The sequence below is a fragment of the Hipposideros armiger genome, unplaced genomic scaffold (assembly GCF_001890085.2).
Source record: "Hipposideros armiger isolate ML-2016 unplaced genomic scaffold, ASM189008v1 scaffold_639, whole genome shotgun sequence".
Taxonomy (NCBI): Eukaryota; Metazoa; Chordata; class Mammalia; order Chiroptera; family Hipposideridae; genus Hipposideros; species Hipposideros armiger.
The window spans coordinates 485962-503261 of record NW_017731989.1 but is presented as its reverse complement, the minus strand read 5'-3'; the positions used below and the strand labels follow the sequence as shown (position 1 = coordinate 503261).

The window sequence follows — 17300 nt, the reverse complement described above, 5'->3', positions numbered from 1 at the left end:
ACCCAGGAGCCAGTCAGGAACTGGCACAATGGCCACATGTTCTAATAAATCTCAGCTGCCAACCTGGAAACTTCAGGGTATATAGCCCCGAGTCCCGCCCGGTCGGGGCCTAGCCTCTGGATGTGAATCTGCTGAGCCAGTGCCGGCATTAATAAAAGTTGCTTCCCACGCCTTGGTGTCCTGTCTGTCTGTCTGGGTTCCCCGCAACACTCGTAAAATAAGCCCTACCCCCAAATAAGCCCCGGTTAAGATCATCAGCCAGACATGACTGTATTTGAATAAATGTAGATTTTTGTACATGAATAAATGAATAAAATGCGTCTTTTGGAGCAAAAATTAATATAAGACCCAGTCTTATTTTCAGGGAAACATGGTATATGACTTCACTTATACGTAGAATCTAAAAAACAAAATAAATGAACAAACAAAACAGAAAAAACCTCACAGATACAGAGAACGAATTGATGGTTGTCAGATGGGAGGGGGGTTGGACCACAGGGTGAAAAGGGTGAAAAGGATCACGAAATACAAATTGGTAGTTACCAAAAAGTCAAGGGATGTAAAATAAAGCACAGGGAATATGGTCAGTAATATTGTGATAACTATGGATGGTGTCAGGTGCGGACTAGACTTATTGGGGGGACCGCTTTGTAAGGTATATAAATGTCTAATCACTATGCTGTACACCTGAAACTAATATAATAGGTGAACTGTGATTGGAAAATAAATTTTAAAAAAACATGGAGCTTCAGTGCAGGAATGTCTTATTGCTTTAAGCAGTTTGCTTGTTAATGTCCCTGAGTTTCTGTTTCCCCATTCAAAGTGAGGGTAATAACAGTGGCTACTTCACTGGATGGTGGGGAGATTCAATGTGTCAGCACTTACAGAGGATGCCTCGTATGTGGGAACTTCCCAATAAATGTTTCATCCATTGCAGTAATATTGTGTATTGTGAGCCACTCATGTGCATTCTCTCTCATCTTGACGGTAAGTATGCAAGACAGGTTAACCATCCACATTTCATTCATCCATAAAGTGAGCACCAGGAAGTCAACTGATTTCCCCAAGGTCCCACGGGCAGGATGGCCTTGGATCCTGGTGTGTCTAAGCTTTTAGGCCAGTCTGCCATAAGGTGAAGGTAGCTGTGGGCTGGCCACTGGGTGTCAAAATTCAAAATACATGATATTCTGAACTTCTTCCACAGAACAGATAATCTGGTGAGATAACAACTAACTGTAATGCTACAGAGGTGATGACAAGTCCAATCACAGGTGAATGGAAGTCCAAACTGTCACCCAGCTCAAGAATCATGTTTTATGCAATACACACACACACACACACACACACACACACACACACACCCACACACCCCCCAAAATGTTATTCAGCTGTGAGAAAGAAGGACATCCTGCCATTTGCAACATGATGGACCTTGAGGGCAGTATGCTAAGCGAAATAAGCCAGACACAGACACATACTGCATGGTATCACTTATATGTGGAATCTAATTAATAATAATAATAATAATAATAATATAGAAACAGAGAGTGGAATGGTGGTTATCAGGAGCTGAGGGGTGGGGGAAATAGGGAGATGTTGGTAAAAAGGTACAAACTTTCAGTTACAAGATGTTATAAGGTCTGAGGATGCAATGCATGGTGACTATAGTTGATAATACTGTATTGTATACTTAAAATTTGCTAACAGCGTAGCTCTTAAGCATTCTTACCCTGCCCCACCCCCCAAAAAGAGTAAATATGTGAGGGAAGTTGAGGGATGAGCTCATTACCTCAAGGGGGGGGGTGTCCTTTCACAGTGTATAGTTCATCAGATCAACACACTGCACACTTTACATATCTTACCATTTTATTTGTCAGTTATACATACCTCAGTAAAGCTGGGGGCGGGGAGGAAGGGAGATAAGAATACCTAACTTGAAGAGGTAGGTAATGATGAAAAGTACTGGCTCTAAGGCACCCAGTCTAAAATCTGACTCATTGCATTGGATAATGAGACTGAGGTGAGAAAATTGGTTTTCTCACCCAATAGCCCACCCACGCCCACCTCCCTCTGTAACGGATGCTGGCATTTCCTCTGCACCCATGCTCCTCCAGGTCCCTTTGCCATTTTTATGCACTCTAGATCTTAGCTTCTCTCCCTTTCCTATGTGAACATTTGCATCTGGAAGGATCCTAAGTGCCCTGGAATTTATGTGCCTCAGGGTCACCAATGACTTATTTGTGGGAACACGAATGCCCTAGCTCCCCAGCCTCCCATATTGGTGACCTTCCCTGTGTCCTGCACTTGCCTGAAGGATTGAGCAAAAGATACCAGGTAAGGGACTGGAATATCCCATTGTTGTTTAGTCTCTTTGCCTCAAAGTCCTTCTTCCCTGCTGCCCTTGAATGTCACTTTTGCACTAATACTTAAGAGTCTGCTTTGGGTAGCACTGAATTAAAGAGACCCTCCAAAGCAAGAATTCTATAAGTGCATCTCCATGGATGTATGAAAATGGCAGAAACAGCTGTTCCTGGATTAGCAGAGCCCCTGGATGAAAGCACAGGAACATCAGCCCTTTCTTAACCTTTCAGTTCTCCCCTTGTCCAACTTGCAGTTTCTCTCACATAGCAATTCGCTAGAAATGAGAAGTAAATTATTGCAAAATGGTCCTCTTCCTATGGCCTCACAACCCATTGAAGTGGGTTCACCCTGAGATGTCCACATATCCTGGTCAAATTTCACATCGCTATTTACAAATTGCCCCCAAAAATGACAAAGGGTCTATGACACTGGTCTGGAGGAACCAGCTAAGAAATGGGACACAGCTTGACACAGGCACCAGAAAGAGAGTCACAGGCACCAGAAAGAAAGCCTGGCCTTTCAAAGCCTGGCCTGTGTCAAAGTTAGGTGATGAAATTCATTATCAGTCTGCACAGAACTGGAGTATAGGTTCCCTGTCTGGCAGCTTTGAGGCATACATAGCTAGGCTGGGGACAGCATATCTGTGCTTAAACATTTGTCATTCTGTTGAGAATTGTGGTGGTATAAATGTGAACTCATAAAGTACATTTTAAGAAAGGATATACATACCCTCTACGATGGCTATAATACAGTAAAAGGTAATTAACCAGTGTAGGCAAGAATGTGGAGATATTGGAACCCACATATATGACTGGTGGGAAGGTACAGTCACATTGGAAAACAGTCTGGCAGTTCCTCAAGAAGTTAAACATGGAGTTACTCTATGTCCCAGCAATTCTACCCATAGGTAGACACCAAATTGAAAGTAGGGACTCAGATGCTTGTACACCAGTGTTCGTAGCAGCATTAATTGCAATGGTCAAAGGTACCAAGAACCCAAATGTCCATCAACTGGTGAATGGAGGAACAAAAGGTGGTCTATCCACACAATGGAATATTATTCAGTCATGAAAAAAAAATGAAGCACCAACACACGCTACGACATAGATGGACCTTGAAGGCATTATGCTAAGTCAAGGAAGCCAGTCTCAAAAGACCACATATTGTGTGAATCCACTTATAGGAAACATCCAGACTAGACAAAACCATGTAGTCAGAAAGCAAATTAATAGTTGGCAGGGTGCGATAGGAGAGAGGGTAAGGGGGAGTGACTGCTTAGTGGGTGAGAGGTTTCATCTGGGGACTTACAGAGTGGTGATGGTCCGCACAACCTTGCGAATATACTAAATGCCACTGAATTATACACTCTAAAAGGGTGCAGTTATGGGATGTGAATTATATATTAATAAAAAAGAAAGTAAATTATACAAGAGCTAAAAATATGAAAGTTTCGCTACTTCTTCCCTCTCACACGCTGCTAGACTTCCCATCTCATTTCTGATACGTCTATGCTCCTCGACTATCAGATTTCAGGTCTCTCCAAGAAAACACTGCTAGTGTGACCTATGATCATGGAGCTGGGATAGCAATCATGTCCCAAGCCCGCTAATACTGAACAAACACATTTCAACAACTAATACTTATTTCACAAAGACACTTTGGAGGGTATCTTTTTTGAAAAAGCGAATTATTGCAGCACAGCCTCTAATGACAACCTTTAACAATCTTGGCTCTTTGGAATAGATTGCAGGGAGGTGATGAGTTGCTAAAAAGGATGAATAAGTGTCTAGGTGTCATTGAAGTCTGGATGAGTTCCTGTTTCAGTCTAAAGCTGCCAAAGGCCTAATTGTTATGAGAATCTCAGAGGACAGAATCTTAGGCAATTCTTCACAGTAAAGCAACATCAAAGAAAAAGAATGTTATTTTCACCTATTTTTGAGAACTTTAAGGTGTTAACAAGTCCTCAGTCATACATATTCCCAAAGTACCTGAACTTCACGGGTCGCAGTCCCATTCCCCAAACCAGACACAGAAACTCATCCCCAGACTTCACAAAACACCACCGTTGTTTTTAATGATGTAAAATGGCAAACAATGTATCTTGTGCTGTTTTACTCACCAGGATTTTAAGAACCTGGGAGTGGTTTAGAGGTCATCTTTCCCAAAAGGGCATTAGTTTCCCCAATCACATTGAGAAAACAGGCATTAAGATTCTCTTTGTTCCTTTCAATCAAAGGGGATCCCCTGCTTCATGAAATGGATAGAATTGGGAAAAACACCTCTTCTCTAATTAGCTTACTTGTTTTTACTGAGGAAGCTTCAGGTCTATCATGGCCATCTAGAAAATAAGATGCAAAAAAAAGTAATCACAGTTATTATATGTTCTACTTATAGACTCTCTGGGTAGCAGAGAAGAGAATGTCTTCTCCATTCTCTAGGTGCTCACTAGGTCCCCAAACAAGGGCTAGAACACTAGATCACTCTTCTTAATACTCCTGGAGTTTGATATTATTTTTGTAAACAAAAGTATTTATGAATGACACCACTAATTCCCCCACGTCCAATCCTATTCCTTGCCAATCTTCCCTATCCCAGGAAAGAGCACCGCCAATTTGCAAATATTTTCTCCCATTTGGTAGGTTGCCTTTTCATTTTGTTGATGGTTTCTTTCGCTGTGCAGGAGTTTCTTAGTTTGATGTGTCCTATTTATTTATTTATTTATTTTTTGCTTTGTTCCTTGTGCTTTTGGTGCTAAGACCAATGTCAAGGGAATTTCCCCAATGTCTTCTTCTAGGAGCTTTATGGTTTGGGGTCTTATGTTTAAGTCTTTAATCCATTTCAAGTTAATTTTTGTGAGTGATTAAGATAGGAGTTCAATTTCATTCTTAGGCATGTGGATATCCAGTTTTCCCATTATCATTTCTTGAAGAGACTATTCTTTCCCTAATGAGTGTTCTTGGCTCCCTTGTCAAATATTAGTTGATCATATGTGCGAAGGTTTATTTCTGGGCTCTCTATTCTGTTCCATTGCTCTATGTGTCTATTTTTATGCCAGTACCATACTCTTTTTATTTATTATTTTTTTTAAAGATTTTTTTTTATTGGGGAATTGGGGGGATGGGAACAGTGCTGGGGGAATTGGGGGAAGGGGAACAGACTAGTTGCTGTCGTTTTGTTCTTCAATCTAGTTGTGGAGGATGTTGCTTCACTGGCCCAAAGTACCATACTCTTTTGATTACTATAGCTCTGTGGTATAGCTTTGTAGTTTGTAGTTACTATAGCTTTGTAGTTTGAAACCAGTAAGTATGATGCCTCCAGCTTTGTTCTTCTTTCTCAGGATTGCTCTTGCTATTTGGGGTCTTTTGTCTATTCCATACAAATTTTAGAATTGTTTCTTAGTTTCTGTGAAAAATGCCATTAGAATTTTGATAGAGATTGTATTGAATCTATAGATAGCTTTGGGTAATATGGACATTTAAATGATATAATTCCTTTGATCCATTAACATGGGATATCTTTCCATTTGTTTGTGTCTTCTTCAATTTCTTTCATCAGAGTCTTGTAGTTTTCAGTGTACAGATATTTCACCTCCCTGGTTAAATTTATTTCTAAGTATTTTATTGTTTTTGGTGCTATTGTGATGGGATTATTTTATTTCTTTTTCAGATATTTTATTGTTATTGTATAGAGACAAAACTGATTAGTGTATATTGATTTTATATCTTGCAACTTTACTGAATTGATGAGTTCTAAGTTTTTTTTGGTTGAGTCTTTAGGATTTTCTATATTTAAGATCATATTATCTTCAAATAAAGATACTTTTACTTCTTCCTTTCCAATTCAAATGCCTTTCATTTCTTTGTCTTGCCTGATTGCTCTAGCTAGGACTTCCAGTACTATGTTGAATAGCAGTGGTAAGAGTGAGCACCTGATCTTAGAGGAAAAGATTTCACCATTGAGTATATTATCTGTGGGTTTGTCATAAATGGCCTTTCTGTTGTTGAGGTACGTTCCCTCTATCCCCACTTTGTTGAGAGTTTTTATCTTAAAAGGATATTGTGTTTTGTCCAGTGCTTTTTCTGCATCTATTGAGATGACTGCATAATTTTTATCCTTCATTCTATTAATGCAGTGTATTACATTTATTGAGTTATGTATGTTGAACCATCCTTGCACCTCAGGGATAAATCCCACATGATCGTGGTATTTGATCCTTTTAATGTGCTGGTGAATTCAGTTTGCTAACATTTTGCTGAGAAATTTTGCCTCTATATTCATCAGGGATGTTGGTCTGTAGTTTTCTTTTCTTGTAATGGCCTTATCTGTCTTTGTTATCAGGGTAAAATGAACATGGGAGCGTTCCCTCTGCTTTAATTTTTTTGGAAGAGTTTGAGAAGGATTGGTGTTATTTCTTCTTTAAATGTTTGGTAGGATTCACCAGTGAAGACATCTGGTCCTGGACTTTTTCTGGGGGGTGGGGGGGCAGATTTTTTATTATTGGACTTTGTTGTTGTTGTGAGAATTTTGATTACTGATTCAGTCTCCTTACCCATTATTGGTCTGTTCAGATTTTCTATTTCTTTATGACTCAGTGTTGGTTTGTAGACTTACACAAAGGCTCTCTCATCCATAGGTGATTGCTGAAATCCATGTTTTCCAGGGGCTCCCAGACCACAGCCAAGAGGGACTGGAATCAGTTCACAGTTTCCTGCAGGTCCCACAGCCAGTACTGAGGTCTGTTTGCCTATTACCCAATGCACAGGTGGGCAAGACTCCTCCCAGATCCTTTGGCATATGGTGCTGAATACCACAACTCCCACAGAGGCACTTTTGTTTGTGGATAGATGCTGAGTTTTTGTTGTTGAAGGGAGAGACAAAACAAGGGATATTTTATGCCATCATGATGATCAGTTTGGTTTTTTATTACTTTCTCGACTTGTAGTGGTTTTGGGATTTGTTTTCAGCAGAGCAATAATGATATATTCAGTTCTGTTTTGCATGGAATCAGACACATTGGAGTGTCATACTGTGACCTGGAGTCATCTCTGGGTCTATACTGACTGACAGGGAAGGTTTTAGGAGTGATCCTGAAAAGGACAAGCCAACGGGGGCTTCCTGTTTTCCACTGCGCCTGGGGACATTCTCACCTATCTCTGTATTAACCCTATCTTTTCTGCATTTGATGCTTTGACATCTTGGGACCTGGAAGGATTCATCTGCCAGGATTATCCAATTCCTAAAGATAGGAAACAACTCTCTTTCAAGTGTACGTTTCATATGCAAACCAACCAACCCAGAGCGTACACTCCCAACAACCTCCTTCACTGGGCCCTCACACTCCAGGCCACTATTCCCCTGCCTAAATCACACCAGGGCCAGGTCACAGACAACCAGTGACAGCCTCTATACCCCAACCTTAAGCCTGTTGCTTCCCAGAAAAACTTCTAGAAAGGCTGTTGACCAGAGTCCGCTCCCTCCGTCTGCTTTCTGACTGGCGCTGGTGCTTCCTCATATGACCCTGCATGGCACAGCAAGCCCCTAAATGGTACCAAACTATCTCTTCCATGACAAGTTTTTCTTAATCCCTTGGCCTTACTGTACCTCAGCTTTCCTACTAATACTTCTATTCTAAAACACTGCCCAACATCCACATCACTGAAACCCACTCAGAATCCCTGATGAGAGCTTGCCCCAACACTCAGTTCCCATTTCCCTACACTCAATGTATTGCATCTGTATTTTTTTTTCCTTGTATTCCTTCCTCCCCTACCAGATCCCATCACAGGAAAAGGTGTACCAAGGAGCAGGCCCGAGGCTGCCCTTCTCACCTGTGACCACCAGCTGCAGATGTTCGCTCTTCTCTGACCACTCGTGGGAACCTGTTATCTTATAAGCACAAAAGTATGTCCCAGCATTCTTAGGCTTCAGATCCATGAGGAGGAATTCAGCATCGTGTCCTGCTGAACTCTGTACCTTCTTGTACCCAGAGTCCTGCAACTTCCCCAGCATGAACGTCACATTCTGGAAGTGACACTGGCACTTCAGGGTCACATTACTATTGTGTTCAACCACTGATCTGGGCAAGGCGCTGAGGGAGGGTTTGGGAAGTTTCTCTGGAAAGAATTCAGAGTTAGTTTGATTCTTCATCTTGATGACCACAAACACAGTCCTAGAATTCTGAATATTAAAGGGGAAAAGTCATGAAACTTCAAATGCAGCGTTTACGTGGGAGACAACTCACCATTCTTTTGCTCATGTTCATAGCCCAGACAAAGCCCTGGAAGAGAAACTCTCATGAGAGGTGAATGATGTGCTTGTCTTTGAGGACAAATCAGGCAGAGAACGCACCACTAATTTGTTCAAGGTCTGCTCTATTCCTTGCAGGTGCTCCCCTGGGCTTATCTTTTACCTTTTACTTTTGTTCCATTGTTTATCCTTCAGCAGTTATGCTTATGTAGAACCTTCCAGCAACCTTTTCTGATTTATTGCATTGGGAACTGTAACAAAGCTTTCATGATTAGTGCATCTGCCTTCTAGAAATTGTCGAACATTTACCTATATTTTTCCCTCATATTTTCTGGGACTGCAATGTTTATCCTTACCACTTCATGCAATTGTTATTTTACTGTGCAGTATGGGGGTTTCCTCCCTCATTCAAATGGAGAGAGTTTATGGTACAGGAAATAGGGGGAGGACGGCCAGTCTCTGCCTGCCCAGCATATTCTGCCCTGCAGCTGGAGGTCTGGGGTATGGTGACAACTGTCACCTCTAACGTTCAAATGTGAACTTTGGGGAGGGCTGTACTCAGAAGGAGGAGGAATGAACTGGGGCAGGGGATAAGTCCGGCTATCCCCTCTACAAGCCCCACTCACGAAGGAGGACCTGGGGCTTCGTGAGGTGGAGCTGCTGGTTCAAAGTAAGAGATCCTATGAGACCAAGCCAAGGTTATAATCCAGGTCATCCTTTTAACAGCCTGTTTGATTACACTATGTCCAAGTTGAGCATGGTTAAAATCAGCCTGAGGATAGGGGTGGTCAGAAATTTTTCTTCTAATATGTCATCCCCAGGCATGGTTCTACTCTGTATTTCTGGTTTGTACCCAACGCACAGTGTTTCATACCCTGTAGACCCCGCCCTCCTATATGCCAATGGGACAGTCAGGGCATGACTGTGCTGTTTAGAAGATGCAAAGTTGGAGATCCCATCCGAGCACTGCATTTGTTGTCTGAGTAAACAGAGGGTATTACTACACATCTCTGCACCTAGGATTCCTTCTCTCTTTTGTGCGAGGATCAGAATGAAGTCATGAGGATATCACAGCCTACAAAACTGACAGGTGGTATGTGTCCAATACTCACAAGTCGTCACTCCTGTTCTTGCCATGTTTCCCAAATTAACCCCCACTCCACTGTGAATTTTCTCACCCATCCAAACCCATCCCTCCCAGTCCTGGAGACTCACCGAGACAAAGCAGAGACAGGAATCCTGTGATCATAGCGTCCCTTCCACCCGGACCAAGGTTCTGTCTTCAGTTTTACAGTTCGAAGGAAGAAGGGAAACTGGGGTGATCTCAGCTCTCCAACTGCCCACTTTGTCCCAGGATGTGTGGGGAGACGTTTGGCCCTGATACTTTGGTTCTCCACACCATCTGGGGTACAGTTTCCTTCTTGCAACTGACTCAGGAAACCAAAAGCCATCAATGACAACATCTTCCCCATAAATCGGGTGTGTGAGGCTATAGCCCCACCCACTCCAAGACCCATTTCATCTCATCTGAAGTCCTGCCCAAGACATTTTCTTAAAAAAATGTTTTTTTGGAAATAGTTTTAGAGTCACAAAAAGGAGTATGGAGTTCCACACGTACCCATCAGCCAGCTTTCCCAGTGGTAATATAACTATTGTATATTATCAAAAGCAGAAAATTGGTATTGGTGCAATACAATGGCTGGTCAAGACATAGTAACAAATCAAATGCAGGGATCTCTGTTAAAGCTGGATACTCACTGCCCCTGAGAGCAGGTAGGTCAACAAGAAAACAGAAATGAATGTGTCTGCCTTGAGAATGAGTAAACTTGTCCCCTCGTAAATTGTGACAAATGGGTCACATGACAGACAGATTTCTAATGTGCTTTCTCTTACAGAAAAGAAAATAATCAAGGGACATTAGAAAGCTTCCATGCAGTTATCTCCAAATGGGAAGAGCATAATCCCATTTTCTAAGGAAGTAAGGAGAAAACATTGGTGAATTAAGGAAGTAGTTCCTCTCTAGAGTACAATATTCATTCATTTTTCATGCTACTTGCTGCTTTCTAATTGTTGACCTCAAAATAAAAGAGCCTTTCAAAGTGAGAGGCAATAAGCATTTATTTAAGATCAACAAGAATAGCTATTGATCTATTTGGGATGCACTGATTCAGACAGAAGATCAAATATTGTTCTGATTAGGGAACAAAGGCAGTGGGTATTAATGAGAAAGGGAAGGGAAACAATTACATCAATAGAAGGAAGGCATTGGGCCGGCTGAGTGGCGCGTTGGTTAAGAGTTGGCTTGGGATGCCAGTTCTGAGCAGCAGGGCCCCAGTTCAGACCCCACATTAGGACCAGTGACACTGCGCCCTCTAGAGCTAAGATGGTGAACAACAGCTCCACCTGGAGCTGGGATGCCGTGAGTTGCTGGGATGGCGTAGGCTGCAATGGAGCTGCAGTGGGCTGCCATAAGCTACTGTGAGTGGCCAGCAGCCAGTATGAGTGTCTGGCAGCTGGCGTGAGCTTCCAAGAGCCACCGTGAGCGGCCGTCCAGTGGCCGGCAACCGATCTGCCTCACCGGGGAAGAGTGCAATGATCATACCAACATGGGCCAGTGAAGCGACATCCTCCACAACTAGACTGAAGAACAAAAGGACAGCAACTTGTTTGTTCCCCTTCCCCAATTCCCCAATAAAATCTTAAGAAAAAAAAAATAGAAGGAAGGTATTGCTATAGGTGCAGATAAGCTAACACAGTGATGCTAATTCTAAACAATATTTTTAGTTTTCAGTGCAGTAGTCATTAGTTCATAATAACTGTTTCCTTGTTATCTTTGCAAATAGTTCTTTGGGACACAAGGTTGCTTAGGCCCAGTCCAAAGGTTCTTTTGCCCCGTTTTAACATTCCAAAGGTTTAAGGTCTAAGACGTGCAAGGCACCTCCTCTGAATGGCAGCTCTGACTCCATTTTAAAGTGGCTCCATTTCTATTATTGTTTACATAAGTCAGTTAAGCCTTCTGTTGACTAGTGGTTGCCTCACATAACTGAAAACACTAGGGATGTAATGGGTTCAAGCATGGGTGGACCCAGTTATGGCATTGGGAATCTGTCTTTCTCTGGGTCAAGGTGCCACTTTCTATTGTATAGACTTTGTTCTCAGGCTGGTTCTCTTTATATGCTAGAAAGATACCCATCAGCATCTTTAGGCTGAAATAGTGTGCTTACACTGACACTTTAAACAAAAATCCTGAGACAGACTCACATTGCTTGATCTTGGTTCACAGCCCATTCCTAAATTGACAGACGTAGCCAGGATGACGGGTTACGCTGAATGGCATTTCTGGGGAACATGTGCCACCAGGAGCTAGGAAGCTGGATCAGTCCCATTTTGCCACAAAGAGTGGCTGAGAAATAGTTGGCCAATGTCCCACTCAAGATAGTCTTACCAGAATATATGGGATATTAGTAGCTGGCCATGCAAAAATCAATAGTGTTCATTATGTGACTTCATCTGCCCATATCAGGCTGTGCCCCAGGCAAGAATTAGGCCTCCTTCAAAGAACTAATCTAATCTGTGGTTCTTGTCTCCTTTAGCCGTGAGGTCACTGAAATAATGAGCAGGTGCTATTACATTATAATAACTGTACATCAAATTTTGAGAATTATTAGGTCCCATCCCTGCAGGTGTGAGGGGTAGGAAGGAAACAATGTTCAAGGGTTGAAAAATCTTACATTACATCTCAAAGTAGATGCCAGCTCCTCAGACACACAATACCCCAGCAGAGGCAATGAACAGCTGAGGTAGAAACCAGGAGGAGATTCTCATACATTCTCGGAGAGGCAAAATGGATCAAGTCCCCCATATTGGACTGAAATTATTGGAGGGATTAAAATTGGAAGAGAGGACAGAGTAAGTGGAGAAAAACTCCAACTCTGGGCCACTCCATGCCTGTAAAAGACTTTGTTAGAGGCTCATAGAGATACATTGCTTTCTGATTCAACCTCAACCTGTGTTGCAACTGACTTTAAGTGCAATTTCACAGGGATTATGTTACCAACAAATCACCAGTGGAAAGAGAGTTCTGATTTTTATTAAGATTTGAAATCACAAAGGATCAGTCCTAACTAGTAATAACAGTGTGTGTGATTGCTCACATGTTCTCCATATTGCTCAGATCAGTTTATTTCTGTCAAGCTCTATGTACATCGGGTGATTTGGCTCTTGTTCACTTCTGAAAGTGGGGCCAAAAGACCCCCGTGTCCACTTCCCACCTAAGTCCTGCTCACCACACTTCAACATAAACCTGTGACTATTGCCAGATCAAACTCTTCTTTTTACTGCCCGCCACTTCCATCCTTTGATTTTTGCAACTTCCCCTTCAATCTAGAGCAGGGGTCGGCAAACTTTTGAGACGGAAGAGCTGCCAGGGGTCAGCAAACTGCGGCTCGCAAGCCACATGCGGCTCTTTGAGTGCGTACATGTAGCTCTGAAGTAAAATTGAAAATGAAAATAAAACTGTCATAGTTTCATTTATAAAAATTTTAAAGGGTATTATTCACATAATGGTGATTATGTAAAAATATATTTATGGCTCTCGAATAATTTTTTTCTTTCGAGATTTTATTGGGGAATTGGGGGATGGGAACAGCCCTGGGGAATTGGGGGAAGGGGAACAGACAAGTTGCTGTCCTTTTGTTCTTCAATCTAGTTGTGGAGGACGTTGCTTCACTGGCCCATGTTGGTATTATCATTGGGCTCTTCCCAGGTGAGGCAGATCAGTCGCCGGCCACTGGACGGCTGCTCACGGTGGCTCTTGGCAGCTCACGCCGGCTGCCGGCCACTCACGGTAGTTTATGGCAGCCCACTGCAGCCCACTGCAGCCTACACCGTCGCCGGTGACTCACAGTAGCCCAGCTCCAGGTGGAACTGTTCACCATCCTAGCTGTAGAGGGCACAGCGTCACTGGCCCTCATGTGGGATCCGAACCAGGGCCCTGCTGCTCAGAGCTGGCGTCCCAAGCCAGCTCTTAACCAATGTGCCACTCAGCCGGCCCTTGAATAATTTTTAAATTGTTGTGAGGGACAGGATTGGCTCTTCCAGGGGTCGGCAAACTTTTGAGATGGAACGTACCCAAAGAGCCGCATGTGGCTGTGAGCTGCAGTTTGCTGACCCCTGATCTAGGAGCATTCCACATTTCAAATCCTGATTCAAACCCCAAACCCCACATCTTCCAGGAAGTTTTTCTGACTCTGGCCATTCCATGACCTCTGATAGCACTCATAATTCGTGATTTCAGTTCATTGCATGCTACTTTGCAAGTCTGTCTTTCTGCTTAAGCTAAAGTAAGGACCAGGGCATGAGCTCATCTACTCTCCACCAATCCTAGCAAGGTGTTCCGCACACAGTAGGCACTCAATAAGTAACATGGACCCAGGTTTGATGCAAATCAAGCATTGCTCTCAAGTACTTTCAACCCTATTAAGTGCCAAAGGGGATGACCAACAAGTAGGCAGGCCCTGGAGACTAAAAGTCCCAGCAGCCTGTGTGGGTCTGGCCCTGGTTGGGAGATGGGTGGGGCTTCTCCCCTTTCTCCCCCATCCCTCCCCTCCCCAAGCAAGGTTCCAACCACAAAAGATACTGCAGTGTCTGACAACGGAGGGTCAAGGGTTTTTAACGGGTGGTAGGCGATTAACTGGGGTGGACAGCGCAGTTTCGCCATGTCTGGTCAGCAAAGGCAGGCAGGACGCACCACCTCCCACGGACCAGCAGAGGTTGCTAAGCTGTCTGCCCCATTCGGCGCGCGCGCACGCCACGCGCACTACCCACACGGGCACTCCCATCGCGCGCCGACTCCCTCGCGATCGCTCTGGACCCCACGGCCCGGGGTCTGGGAGCATGCGCAATACGCCGGTCCGAAGAGTGCATGCAGCGCACGCCTTGTGGAAGCTTCTGTGCGTTCCTTCGGCGCACCCCAGCGGACGCACCCCACGCACGCCGTCCCCCCGCAGCCAACCCCCATGCGCACCACCCTTACGCACGTCGTCCCCATTCACGCTTCACCCCACGCTCACCACACCAGTCGCTCGCTCAGGGGACACGACAGCCAGACTTTCTGGGAGCTAGAGCAGTACCGCGGTGTGGAGCATGCGCAGAGTGCACCTTCTGGAATCTGCGCTGCGTCCTGATAAAGGCTAATAGGTGGGAGGATCTATGGGAGGGGCTAGGGCTCATGGAAGTTCGTGTGAGAACCCTGCAGGAAAAAAAAATCTATGGTTCTATCTTCCTTAACAATAAAGTTGTATGGTTCTAACTTCCGTTTTCCCTTCCTTAAATACCCCTCGATCTTGGTAGCTGGCCAGAATATGCAATGTGGCTTGCCAGGTCTGCAGATGCTCGGTTGTAACCTCCGCCCCTCGTCCTCATGAATCCTTTTTGGTGTGAAATACCTAGTTGATATTTTTCAGTCTCCAGTCCGCGCACTCCAGCGCAGGCTCCCCATGGGTGCCACCCCCGCGCGCCCCCGCGCACGTTATCCCACACGTACAGCGCAATCCACGCATGTCGCCCACGTCGCACTCACTCTGGACCTAGTGGCCAGACAGTTCGGGAGCGTGAGCGGTATGTTGGTCCTGAGTGTGCAAGCAGTATGCGTCTTCTGGAATCTTCTGTGCACCCCATCTGTCACCCGCCATATAGCATGCACCCTGTGGCCGCAGCTGCCCTGGCGTCTATTCTAGGAGGGGTCTGAGAGGGGATCCCTGGGTCGCGCAGGACTTGCGCACTGCTGGCTCGTGTCCTGGGGAGGAAGCACAGCGTCCCCAACCGGTGAGTACTGGCCGGGCCTGCCGGCAGAGACAACTGGAGTCGCCAACTGAGCGGACGATGGGAAAGGAGGTCGCCCGGCTGTCGTGGTGTCTCTTGCCTCCAGCGGGCGTGGGGTGGGGGTGGGGGTGGCCCAGGCGCAGGGGCAGGCCGTGCAGGGTACAGCTCCTGCCTTGGGTCTCCCACGGCCTTTGCCTTGCCTGGAGGACAAGGTTATTTTGATTTTAGGTGCTTTGAGTGTGTTCACTGAAAAATGATATTGACTAGGTGTCGCGTCACCAAAAAGGATTTATTTGGGGAAAAAAAAAGGGGTGCAATCCAGTGCACACAGAAATGGCAAGCCATGTGCACACAGCGTGTGCCTGCCAAGATAGCGGGGTATTTAAGCAAGGGAAAAGGAAGTTAATGGAAGAGGAAGTTAGAACCATAGAGCTTTATGATAAACAAGAGCTCTTCCTGTAGGGTTCTAGCAATTACTTAAGAGTCAGTAAGCCCTAGCTCCTCCCCTAGACCCTCCCTACTGATTGTTTGCTTAAAGTCTTTATCAGGTGTGGCCTCCAAAAGAGCACCTCAAATATGCCAGGGGTTCTTTTTCTTTCCAGAGCGGGCTATTAGTATAACCAATTTAATGCTTTTAAAGGCTTAAAATAGGGCATGGAGACATACCATGTTGTTTTATCTTTTTTTTGTAATAAAATAATTTGACAGGTAACATTGTGTAAATTTAAGGTGTACAGGGTATTATTTTCATACATTTATATATTGTAACATGATTGCCAAGTCGTAGGGATATTTTTCACATCACATAATTATGTACAGAAGGTCCTTGAATGATGTCATTTCATTCAATGTAGTTTGGTTATAACATTGATGAGATGCCTAGGAATTAACTCTGGTTTATATCAATTAGACTGTGGTAAAATTAATTTTATTACACAGTGTCACTTAAAGTTGCAGAATCTATGACGTTAAGTGAGGACTTACTGTACAGTATTGTCTGTATTTGTTATACTATGCATTAGATCTCTATAGCTTATTTATGATTAATACAAGTTTGTACCTTTAAAAATCATCAGTGTAATTTCCCCACCCCCCTATCCCCTGGTAACCACCATTTTACTCCCTGCTTTTTACAAGTTTGACTTTTTTAGATTTCACGTATAAGTGACAGTACTAGTCCTTTTCTGTCTGACTTATTTTGCATATCATAATGTGCTCAAGGTCCATCTGTGTTGTCACAAATGGCAGGATATCCCCCTTTCTCATGGCTGAATAATATTCCATTGTGTGTATATGTATATATGTATACATGTATATATTTATACATATATAATCTTTATTCATCTGTTGATGGGCATCTTGGCTATTGTGAATAATGCTGCGATAAACATGGAATGTATACAGAGGGTGCTAAAAAATGTATACACATTTTTATTTTTTTTAAGATTTTATTGGGGAATTGGGGAAGGAGAACAGCCAAATTGTTGTCCTTCAATCTTAGTTATGGAGGGCACAGCTAGCTCAGCTCCAAGTCCAGTCCATTTGGCCGCCCATCGGCAGCTCGTGGCTGCTCAGCTCAAGGTGCTGTGTTCAATCTTAGTTGTGTGTGGGTGTAGTCCACCATCCCATGTGGGAGTCGAACCGGAAACCTTGTTGCTAAGAGCACACACTCTAACCACTGAGCCATTTGGCCTCCCGTTGGCAGCTCAGGGCAGCTCAGCTCAAGGTGACTGTTCAATCTTAGTTGCGGGTAGGTGTAACCCACCATCCCATGCGGGAGTCAAACTGACAACCTTGTTGTTAGGAGCATGTGCTCCCACCAGCTAAGCCATCCTGCCATTGGCAGCTCAGTGGCAGCTCAGCTCTGATGC

The 17300-nt window shown here is 44.0% G+C and overlaps 1 protein-coding gene and 1 long non-coding RNA gene across 10 annotated transcripts in view; one reads left to right on the top strand and one right to left on the bottom strand.

The window, feature by feature from the left end:
• LOC109372455 (V-set and transmembrane domain-containing protein 1-like) overlaps window positions 1-14843 on the bottom strand; it is a 19105-nt gene extending 4262 nt beyond the window's left edge. For 2 of the 9 annotated variants that reach the window (XM_019625701.1, XM_019625709.1), the window contains exons 1-4: window positions 9823-10863; window positions 8603-8638; window positions 8190-8474; window positions 4661-4699 (exon numbers count right to left, since the gene is read on the bottom strand). In XM_019625701.1, coding sequence (XP_019481246.1) covers window positions 4661-4699; window positions 8190-8474; window positions 8603-8638; window positions 9823-9856 — 394 coding nt within the window. In that variant the 5' untranslated portion in view covers window positions 9857-10863. Of the gene's footprint in view, window positions 1-4660; window positions 4700-8189; window positions 8475-8602; window positions 8639-9822; window positions 10864-14245; window positions 14598-14678 lie in introns of those variants that run through there. The other 7 variants (XM_019625702.1, XM_019625705.1, XM_019625703.1 and 4 more) reach the window with 7 other exon arrangements.
• Window positions 14844-14951: 108 nt separating this feature from the next.
• The window catches only part of LOC109372462 (uncharacterized), a 39364-nt gene continuing 37015 nt past the window's right edge, over window positions 14952-17300 (top strand). The window contains exon 1 of the long non-coding RNA XR_002122051.1: window positions 14952-15432. This is a non-coding gene — a long non-coding RNA (uncharacterized LOC109372462). The remainder of the gene's footprint in view (window positions 15433-17300) is intronic.